An 11,481-nucleotide genomic window follows, 5' to 3' on the forward strand; every position below is an offset into this window, starting at 1 on the left:
TTCACTATTTGTCAAATTTATAAATTTTAGTTATAAAGGTGTAACTGGAGTCGGTATTGGCCTGCACCTCGCGGGGGAGTATTAGTTTGTCCCCTGCTCAGCATTACACTACTTGGCTAATTACCAAGACGGCAAAACAAGATATGAAAAAAAAAAGGCAGGCTACAATAAGAAAGAAACAAAATAACATCCGACTCACTCTATAGTAAAGTTTCATTAAACAATAAAAGTTATAATTATAGAGAGAAGGGTTATCAAGTGATACACACATTAGTATAAGCTAAGCTGACCTAGAGGAGGATACAGCCGAATCATTTGAAGAATTTTTATGTTAATATACACAGCCCTGCCGTTTTTTTCGATGTATTTTTTATCGGTGCGCTAATGCATATGTAATAGTGTACGAAAAAAAAAAAAAAGTATAGATGGCAGATATCAAACGGAACCTCCGACAAAATATGTATAAGTTTGGGTAGACAAGCTTTACAGGCATCCGGAAAGTCAATGGCCAAGGTTAATAGCAGGCTAAGCGTGGAACTAAGCAAACCCTACACTCGTAAGTAAATTATAAAGTAATAGTAATGATTCAATACGGCAGTAAATAAAGCTTATCCGCCATGATGACGAGATATACTAAAAATACTTATTAGTTATTAACGAGCCAAATTGGGCTTAGCTCGGTTACTCATATATAAAACCCTATAAAGCGCGTACCAAAGCAAATGATTATATATTTCGAGGGAGCCTCAATATCCTCCTGAAAATAATAATAGTAATAAGGTAACCATGAGTACAGCCAACATTCCCGAAGCCAGTCATATTTTTGTTTTAAATAAATTATTACTCATTTAAGACCTCTTACACCTTAACTTTCTGCATAAATAACCTAGGCCTAGACACCACGTGCTCCTGAAACTTTCATTTTAACAGTTTTCATGACTATTAATCCCCAAAATGTATTGCGCTACACCCAACAATCAACTTGGGTAATAGATAAACTCAACATAAAATTTTCCGCGGTGGCAAAAGAAGTAAAATAACTATGAAAGTGGTGGCCTTCATGCTCCCTGAAATGCTGTCTTAAAGAAAAGCCCTGAATACACCGAGTCTCTGTCTCCTTCAGGTTTGTTGTCTAACAAACTGTTATAAAAAACTGCTCTGGTTGTATGAGGCTTATTAAAGGAAACTTAACACCGTTCCAACTTTAAAGATTACTATTGCTATGCTGTAGAATTTAAAAAAGAGAGATTAACGGTCGCCAACTATATTAAATACAAATTATCCATATATAAATTTAACAAACGTTGTTAAAAGCAGAAAATAGACCAAAAAAACTTAGATCAAAAGACACTAAGGCGTACAAAGAAATTTCAAATAACATCGTCGTTATTTATAACCGGAAAGTAGTAGTTACACTTTATAAAATAAAAGGCAACGCTATAGCGGGTGTAAACTAACTACACGAGTAATTTAATTAAAAACATAATTAGAACATAAAAAAGTACTACTATTTAAAAACTAATGATATTGACTATAATAAACTGTACATTTATATTTGTAATAGTTCAATAACCTTAAAAAGACCTCTTTACTATTTTTTTAAGGGCATATTTCAAACCTTAATTTATAACTCCGCACCAATAAAATTCGATTACAAAAATTATTATAATATTTATCAAAAATAAGTATATGAGTATATAAGCAAATGTTACTGAATATTTGGATAAATATGCACTAATTAAAAAATATAATTACATTAAACTATAGTTTCGCAAGACCAAGGAGCCCGCTAAACTTTATAAATATATATTAATAAGTGAACAAGCTGCCACTACTCTTTCCTTACACTTCAACAGGGTTTGAACTAGCAGCAACGGCTATCAAAGGTGAGTGCTTGCCCATTATAGGTGAATTTATAAGTGGAAGTCATTATACTAATGATGAATTTTCTAAAAGGAAGACCATCTAGTGCGGTGACTGAACCTCTTAAAGAGCATTGAACAATGAAAATAATAGCATATATAGTACTTTTAACAAAAGTTTAGGATACAGTCTTGTGTAGTTATCAAAATAAGTCAAAGCAATAACAAAAATTGTATTGGAGGTGCAAATTAGTGCACATCGGCGAAGACACAGTTAATTCAGTAGATGAAGGATATACGCTGTTTTTTGGGGTAAATCAGGTTAACATAGTAACAAATATATACTAATAGGTTGTACTTAAAAGTTTGTTTCCCAATTTATTTAAAGGAACGAAAAAAAAACGCCCTACGCCTCACGCGATAAAACTTGATTTTGTTAGTCTCCTGACAGCCCCGAAGCAAAAGTGCGTAAAATGCTTTATAAAATTTAAGAGCTGCTGGAAGGGCACTTGGAAATGTCTCCTCCAAGAGCCTTAAATTAATATTTTACCAACGGTTTAAAACGTATGTATATATATATTACAATGGAAATATTTTTTAAAAAAAGTAGCACTAGAAATACCATAATAATTTTAAAATATTTAGTGTTTCCAGTAATAGAGAATACCAAATTAAGACTGCCCAAAGATTTGAATAGATGGGGTATGATGATGCTCACCGGAACAGTAGAGGGATCTCTTCGGTACAAAGAAAGTAAGCACAATGTTGCCTTGCTTCTTAAATAGTCGCTTGATACCAGATTATTTCTAATAAAAAAATAACAAAAAGCATAAAAAAGTGGAAAGAGGTGAAGTCTTTGAGCCCAAATATTAATACTGTAAAAATAAAAATATAAACAGCGCAAGTGTGAAAAACCCGAGAAAAAATTGGTTAACAATGTCTTCAGCAAGTTCTTCAATAAAGTTATTAGCTATACATTTTAGCGCTTTTGTATGTAAGTTTATATTAAACGTTAGATATTTCACGCTTAACATTTACTTGATGAGTGTAAAAAGACGATATACCTAAACAAACCACTTCATTGTCCTCGCTACAGAGGTCTAACCTCAAGGAATGAACTATTAAGCGAAGCATACTTTCATCTCCACAAAGAAGTGATATAAATAAATAAGCAATTTGTTTTTCAAGAAATTTGGAACTGGCTGTCATGTTCACTGCTTCCTAAAAAATAAAAATACCAGGAGAGCTGTAATAGAAGTTTAAATAATTTACTATATGGCCAAAGTTAATGTCATATCCCAAAAGGTAGATATACATAAGTTTACATAAATACTTCATCTTCTGATAGCTATCAGCTTGACGGCCTAAAAGCAATGTTTACTAAAAAAGTGGTAATGTTTTTAAGTTAACCTTAAAATGCGGTAATAAATTTTTGAAAAGTTAAATAAAAAGTAAATATTAAACATTTAGTAAGGACATCGTAAAAAATGTTCAAAAATAGTTAAATAGGATAACCATCAGCAAAAAATTTAAATTTTTTTCTTATTTTCGCAAGTTCTCTGTTAACGCGACGAGATTCACGCTCACTTGTCTTGGCTTAAAAGTTTCTTATAATACGGAAAAAAAGACAAAATAGCAACGACTTACAAATACGTATTTCCGATATAAAATTTATTAATCCCTTCATCGTTGAGTAAAAAAATTTTTTTACAACTTTATGTTATTGTTTTTAAAAATACAAAAATCTTGAGATAATATCATATGAAACGAATTGTAAAAGGTGTTGGTGTTATAGGAGTTTAACTAAAGTACTAAGCACAGAACAAGCCTATGTAATACATCTTGAGGTTAGGAAGACTAGAGACAAAATAAATATAAGGCGCTCTTTTTGCAAATTCTTGGAGAAACAACGCTGGAGTCTACTAAAACTTACTGAAGCAAGCAAAAATAACCTTTAAAGTTTCTACAGTGAGTAAAATTTTCCGGTTTGTACGGTACCAATTCAAAATGAAAAGTTGAAATTTGAGTTTAGTGTTTTGTGTTTGTATTTTTAGATTTTAAGTTTTCTGTACTTTGTTTTTTGTTTTTGAATATCGTTAGTGTATTTCTAACTTAATATATTATATATATTTTTGTGTTCTATATTTCTCTTTTACAGTTTTCTTTATACATTCAACTTGCTCTTTAGCCGTTTTAGCCAAGTAGCAGGTAATATATTTGATTTTATGATCTCAATGTACTGCAACTTAAATAATGAGATTGCATTTATGAAAATAAGGAGCATTTTACTTTGTAGGGATATTCACTTTAAAGTTAAAGGCTATGCGCTAAGGTTTAAGAGAAAAAGTCTATTTGCTAATAAAAAGAATAAGCATAACGTTAAGGTTTTAAAATTTGTTTTTTCTGCAAATTAAAGGGTTTAAGACAACTTTTAAAGTTTCATTTTTTTAAATAATAGTTAATTTGAACTCCAGTTTATTATTATTTAATAAGACCGTAACCTACTTCATTTCGATTACCGGAAACGTTGATAATAAGAAGTTATTAAGTAACCGGTGGGTTTTCCCATACGGCTTTTTTAATTATCGTTCTTCATACTTGCCGCCTACCACCGTTTAAGTATACTAAGTTATAGCTGTATATGTTTTAGTACCAAGTTTAAGGGCCTAAGAAACGAGCAGTGTTTATGTTTTCGGGGCAAACAATATTTTTTATATTTAAAGATGCTCTAATTTTGATGGATGGTGGTCGTTAGTTTAACTTTTAATTTCTCACCTACGCCCAAAGGTATTAAATAAAGTGAATTGTTACCTTTGCCTATATAAGAAAGTGATAATATTTTCTAAAGTATCAAAAAATTTAAAATAAGACACTAATATCCTGCTAAATCGCTCATTTCGTGCTCGAATCCTCTAAGTGTAGGGACTTTCAAGAAGTTATAATAAGCCTTTATTGCGTAAAATGCAGAGGTAATAATTTTATTTATAAATTAGTCCGTTAGTATAGAAGCTAAAGTTTTTTGCAGCTTCCTTAAGGAAAGTTTAGACTGAGGGTACCTCTGTTAATTAATAAATTGAAAAACTTTTTTTTTAATAAGAATTTAAGACTATAATATTATAGCACGCCACCTACTAAGTCCCGGAACTAACTAATTAAACAACTTTTTTGAACAAATTTTGACCCTATATCTTAAAATAGCCTCCTTCAAAAGCAGTACAATGAGCTCAATGTCTTTCTAACTTCTCTACCCCTTTTTTTTTTATAAATTATTAATCCTTTCTAAATAGACTCTGCTGTTTCGGCAAAAACTTCGCTGGACCCAAATCTCTTTCCCTAGAGCTTTTTTTGAGTTCTGCAAAGAGATAATAGTCGCTGGGGGACAGATCGGAGTTTACGGCAGATGCGGAATCTCGTCGATCTTCAGTTCATGCAAACTGCCATCGTAATCATCGACTTGTGACACGTTGCTTTGTCTTGAAGGAAGAGCACTTTTTTTCCCGTCATTTATGGTCGTTTTTACGTAATTTGCTTCTTCACTCGAACCAACATTCGCTACGAATGGCTTTTCCTTTTTCATGGTAGTCAAATACTATAACATCCCAAAACACGAAAAACCATAACCTTCCGGTAGACTTTTGCGTCTTTTGGTTTCCACTCAGCTGACTACCGAGTGCTTACAATTCGCTTAAACAGCTCCAAACAGCTTTTCTAATCAGCACCACGTTTGTCGTTTTTGGTCCACTTAGGAACCGCGGTGCCCACTTCAACCAGAGTTATCTCATGTTTACACGTGCAAAATAGCTCACACGTTTCCATTGATATCTTGCGACGTCAGCTAACTCCTAACCTCACTTTACGATAATCCACAACTATTTTGTATATATTTTCTATGATTCCTGGGATAACCGCCTTCTTAGGCCAGAGCTTTCAGCAATATTTGTGCCCGTTTGGCCTCGCTTATAGTAAATCCCCGACAAATCACTGTTTTCGACGGTGAAAAAGTAACGTCACTAATAACTAGTAGACAAGATGACATCAAACTTTGACGAATGTCGTTTGAAGTTTGATATTAACTGAGCACAATATGGATTTCTTTGGGGGGTGGGGGTGGTTAGTCACGGGACTTTTCAGGGGACGTGACAAGATCACCTTAGTGTTAATTTTAATGTAAACACTTTCTGGTCTTTATAATTATATAAATTATATATAACCAAAAATGTTATACATATAGGTTTTATGAGATTCATTATATATCACACAACTAACTTATATGTATGTAAATTCTTTATAACAAAATTAAAAAGAAATTCTTAAAACCTTCAGCAAGCGAGAGCAATGAGGAACAAACTCGTTGACAAGATAATTTTTATCTTCAACTAAATCCTTTAAGTAAAACATGCTATTACATATTGACAAAAAATTACTATTTAGAGTAAATACAATAGAAAAAGTTTGTAAAATTCTTGCATAAGTTAAAAAAACTTCTTCCAGAATTTCAAAGAAGGGGGGAAGGAGAGCCTTTTATTTAGGGTAATACGCCGTAATAGACTATTGATTTATTGATTTATGTATTATGCACCGAAGAAGAGTGTTCGAGCAAATTTATAGAACAACGAATAAAGGAATCAGCACTTCGGCAAAAATTTGCTGTTGCCGAATGTAATTGAACACTTTTGCTTTCATTTAAAAAATCAGCAGAGCCAATGAAACCTAAAAAGTTGACATGTTGGTATAATAAAGAACGCCAAACACTCCGCTATCTACGAGGGTAAACTAGACATGAGGGGGGTTTCTAGATTACATAATCCTTCCTTATATAACAAATGATAATATATACAAAAAGTAGCAAAAAGGCAGTACTTCTATTTTTTTTACGCCAGCTTCACAATAAACCCCGCTACTTTTTTAGCTATAATAAGTTTGAACATTATATTATCAATTATATGAAATGTGTCAAGTTATGAGATATGCAACCTAACCCATGGGAATGGAAAGTGGTGGTCCTAGAGGCATTAAATAATATTCCTTCAGTGTTCATTAAAACCTGTGAGGCAGCTTGCTTTAGAGAATTGATGATCCCTGCTTGAATGTGTTCGCCAATTATATGATATACATCGATCCCAGCCTTTCCCAGCTATTCATTTTTTATTTGTCACATATATAGTTGAAACCAAACAAAAAAGAAAAAGAAACAAAAGAAAATGCAATCGCCAGCACCATTCATACAGGTTTACAACTATTACTCTCAATCTCACGCCGAAATTATGCTTGCGGCAGATTATTGTAATAAGGCAACAGGCCTTCAACTTTTTTTTAATAGTTATCAATGCTAACCAACTTGGAGTTTTCTTTAACCACGTATACACACTTCGCAACTGAGTCAAGTCCTCCACTTTCCAAAGCAGAGCGCAGAAATAAAAGGGCAAAGTGGCGCATCTCAGAGGAAAGCCAAATAATAAACGCTTTAATATAAAATAACAGTTATACAAATAGTGATAGTAATACGAGCCAGGTACTAAACCTGAACGACATGCTTTCGTGTCGAAGATAGTAAGAAATTCTGAAGTAAAGCTGTATATTGTGCTAAAAAAGGAACAAGATAGCTTCTTAATGTATTCTAAATAAGTTAAATGTAACCAGAAATCAAGGCGTAAAAAAAGGAACAAGAGAACTCACCCTCAATAGTACCACAAGCTTTGAAGTTTTTAAGTTCTTTTCGAAGAGCAATACTCTTTTTTTTTAAATACATCGCTCTTGACTTGTAAGTGAATCAAATAAATAAAATTATTTTAAAAAAATGCCTCCTTAAAAAATATGAAAAAATAGAGGTTTTTGTAAAAAGTTTGTGTTGTCAAAATAAATACTTTTTTTATTTTTCCAAGTCGAATACATAAAAGAGCAAAGCGTCCTGGATTAGCGTGGGTAAGCAAACTATTTTTCATTTCTTTTATTAAGGAGTCCGTAAAATCGTGAAGCCGCTGCTCAAGTCCTTTGCTGAGGTCAACAAAAAACTTGGTTGTTTTTAGTCTGGATGTCGCTATTTCCTTTTGGGCTATATGAAAGAAGTTGAGCAATAAAAGCTAGAAACTTTTTTTAAGTCTTCCACGCAATAACGAAGGGCAAAGTAACCATTATAGTTGATAGCTATTTTGTACATTATACACAAACACAACCCCTTTAATAGTGCGCAGTCATGACAAAAAAAAATTTACTTTTCATTTTATCTTAGTGGTAATACGCATGGACTAGCATATTTATCATAGACCTTTTAAAATGAGATCCACTGCTTCTTCGAACTGGCGATAGGCGATAGCCACGTCAATATCGTCAAGAACCTCCAGTAACCACCAATTCTCTTCGCTTAAACAGAAGCCCTTAAAAGTTACAACACTGTTTTTTTTTCTGGTCCTCCTTGTATCTTTCTTTTATAAATAATAAAGTACGCTGCTTCTCTCTCCTAGGAGGTCAGATTCCGCAGAGCCTTCCTGATCCCCTTTTTCAAGGCATTGCTGCTGGCACTTGTACTCCAAAGCTTGTTTTTCTTTTTCCTCTTGTAATTCTATAAATAATAACAAGTAAAAATGTGAGACCAACGTTATTCCTTGAATTGCTAACTTTTGATTCTTTCCTGCTGTTGCTGAATAAGACGAAGTAGATCCATTTTTTCCAGCAGACTCTTTGCCTGGTAAGTAACCATTATCGGATGCATAAATTTAAAAGAGTTTTGCATTTCTGTTAATGAAGCGAAAAGACATGTCAGCAAGAAAGCATTAGTTATAAAAATATTTTTAACTAACCTTCAGCCCTTTTGTTGTTTTTATTTATATCCACCACTATCACACTGCTTATGTCCCATTTGTACAAGAAAACATATTTCTTACTTTCTTCGCCTTTTGTTTAATACTATGTTAATATTACCAACAACAAGGTTTTTAAATTCTTATTTCCTTACATATTACTTAAAAATCCACAGGTACAAAAGTAATTTTTAGCCTTAAGTTTTATTAAAAAATTAGAAAGGTCAAAGTATATGAGATATGTTTTCTGTAGCAATACTAGTTCAACTTTACAAGTTGTTTAAGTTTAATTTGTTTTAGTATGCAGCGTTTTCGCTAACTTTATTCACATTTTAAAGTTTTAATAATTAGTTTTACGCTTAATTATAAAATTTAGAAAAAGTCTATTAAAAATATTAGTTTCTTTTCCCAATAACTTTAATTTCCATTTTATTCTTTTTTTTTTAATTATTGCTTAAACTTTTAAAAAAAAATTAGTCATTGTGTATGGTTTAGTATGGTACTAAAGAAATTAATTAATTGTTCAATATTTTAAAAAGATTTAATATAAAAAAAGCAAGAATAAGCGTTCGATACCCTTCCTTAAAACTGTTCGTACAATAATCAAAATATCGTTAAACAAGTACACACGGACGTCTCTTATTGCTTGAAAGTAGTCCGGGTCCTATAATACATAATAACGTCAGATTGATAATAAGATGTGCAGAGAAGTCGTTACAATTTCAGTTAAGCTGCACTCATAGAGAAGCTCCCTCTCTCGCACTTTGGACAGATCCTGACAAGCAAATCGTTATTTATTTTTTAAAAATGCACTAAATGACACCAATGTAAGTGAGTTTCATCTACAGCCCATGCGGGTAAAATAAGTTACGATGGCCAAAGTCAGTCAATTTATTGGCAAATTTCAAATATTAACGTGATTCATATATAATCTTAAGTAAATAATTTACCTCGCAGCCTTCAATATTGTTGCGAATTTCGATAAGTTTTTGGTACTTCTCAAATCGTTTTGCTTCGTCTAACTCATCTAATGTATAACAAAAAAAGAGTCATAAATAATCAAAAGAGCAAAACTTTATTCGAGAAATAATATAAATTAACAAAGGACCCAAGTGGAGTGAAGCCAGCTCTCCCACGCTTTTTATAGTAACGGATAACTCGGACAATAATTCTTTATTTTTTTTTAAAAAAAAATTAATAGGCGAGCGAGCAGAAACTATTTAATTTATATAAAAGAATTTATCAAATGGGAAGTTTAAAAAAAAGTATAAACTTTTAAGTCTTGTTTTACGTTAACATATTAATTAAATAAACAAAATCTGTCAGTAATTTTATTTTTTTCTAAAAATTAAAAGTATTTTATTCATTAAATGTTGCTATCAAAATTTATACAATTAACGAGCATTATATTGCTATATATATAAACTGTAAAGTAAAACCTCGAACTTGTACCAAATCGTTCTCAAGATGAGAATTTTCTTTTGAAATTGAAATAAAGCCTCTATAATTTTCCACAACACTCCGCTGAAAATTTTTGGAAACCTTTATAGGATAAATTAACTAATGATTAGCTGGAAACCTAAAATCGCTATGGTGGAATTCGACCTCATCTATTGTTTTTTTAATTGCTTGGTGAACGTCAGTCAACTCTTTTGCTGAGTTTACCTGATTCGCCCTATAATAAGCATCTTTTTTATAACATAAAAAATTGTTACTTATATAATTTGATAAAAAAAAGTTAAGTATAATTCATAAATGCTTTTTGACGTAGATAGAAGTATAGACATAATTTTTAAAATATACGACTGCTAGCTTAGAAGTTATGACAACAAAAATTAACACAAAAAAAGGTCTAAAAAAATTCAATAACTGTTTTATCTTTTAAAAGTGTAAACTAAACCTGAACTAATATCTTTTTATAACCCGAATTTATATAATAAAGTATTAAAGTATATTACAAGCAGTCGGCTCAAAGTTAGTGTCTTCAAACTCTTTAAGGTCCATTGCTAAATACGTATCCAAAAAAGCAGCCCTAGAAAGATAAACGTCTGGCGGTTAACTAAGAAATAAGCGCAAGATTTTATGTTTATTCACATAGATAGTAAAACCTTTTACAAATTTAGCAATTCTGGCTTTATGATGTTTTTTACACCAAATATTATTGAGTTAATCTAAAAAGTTATACTAAAAATTCTTTCGTAGAGGTGTGTATATATGGCTTGTTTGCCGCAAAAAAACAACTCCCATTTTTCCACTATCTCTGATATTGGTGTTGGTAGACTACACCACTAGTTTAAACATGATTCTACAAGAGCTAGAATAGAACAATAACTTAATTTTAAAAGAAAAAAATTGATCACAAACACTCCAAACGAATTATTTTACAAACACAACCATGTATACAGCACTAAACAACTGTACACTAGTAACTTCCTCATACCCTAATCGTAACCAACTCAGAACGACAAATATGGCTACAGCTATACACCACTATACAAGCTTGTCATATACCTACGGTAACACGAACCAAGAATCGGAAAGAATATACATACGTAAACCGAAATTTATGAGACACCTATAATGTAATTTCCATCGAAAATTATCAGTCAAAAAAAACGGTGAATTAATTGAACTAATTTTGGATACCGCTGCTTACCCCTCTTTATATAAATGACTAAAACAACTACAATTCAACCAAGATAAGACATTTTTAATACATATATTACAGAAAATTTAACTTTCCTAAATCAAGGAAGAGCACTATTTCGCTTTTACTTTAAACACAATCTAATAGCTATAGGAACTTGGATGAGGACTATTAC

General features: G+C 31.7%; 2 protein-coding genes across 2 annotated transcripts; both read right to left on the reverse strand.

Moving 5' to 3' along the window:
* Positions 1–270: 270 nt before the first annotated feature.
* LOC135119518 (AP-2 complex subunit alpha-1-like) lies at positions 271–3,581 on the reverse strand. The gene is made up of 8 exons (XM_064043927.1): positions 3,510–3,581; positions 3,378–3,458; positions 3,135–3,226; positions 2,927–3,083; positions 2,778–2,847; positions 2,530–2,668; positions 447–548; positions 271–381 (listed from the first exon to the last, which is right to left on the reverse strand). The coding sequence occupies exons 1-8, from the start codon at positions 3,547–3,549 to the stop codon at positions 271–273; spliced, it is 792 nt and encodes a 263-aa protein (XP_063899997.1). The 5' UTR covers positions 3,550–3,581.
* A 1,270-nt stretch (positions 3,582–4,851) lies between these two features.
* Positions 4,852–10,137, reverse strand: LOC135119519 (uncharacterized). Its single transcript, XM_064043928.1, has 18 exons — positions 10,099–10,137; positions 9,768–9,830; positions 9,610–9,686; positions 9,378–9,434; positions 9,236–9,323; positions 8,660–8,752; positions 8,478–8,594; positions 8,306–8,421; positions 8,128–8,236; positions 7,727–7,914; positions 7,539–7,620; positions 7,384–7,479; positions 7,197–7,324; positions 6,837–6,996; positions 6,442–6,572; positions 6,303–6,380; positions 6,180–6,245; positions 4,852–4,920 (listed from the first exon to the last, which is right to left on the reverse strand). Exons 7-18 carry the CDS (start codon positions 8,590–8,592, stop codon positions 4,852–4,854), a joined length of 1,338 nt encoding a protein of 445 aa, XP_063899998.1. The 5' UTR covers positions 8,593–8,594; positions 8,660–8,752; positions 9,236–9,323; positions 9,378–9,434; positions 9,610–9,686; positions 9,768–9,830; positions 10,099–10,137.
* Between the last annotated feature and the right edge of the window lie 1,344 nt (positions 10,138–11,481).

This window comes from Zophobas morio, unplaced genomic scaffold (genome assembly GCF_036711695.1).
Source record: "Zophobas morio isolate AGI-343-1 ecotype UQ-CSIRO unplaced genomic scaffold, CSIRO_AGI_Zmor_V1 ptg000269l, whole genome shotgun sequence".
NCBI lineage: Eukaryota > Metazoa > Arthropoda > Insecta > Coleoptera > Tenebrionidae > Zophobas > Zophobas morio.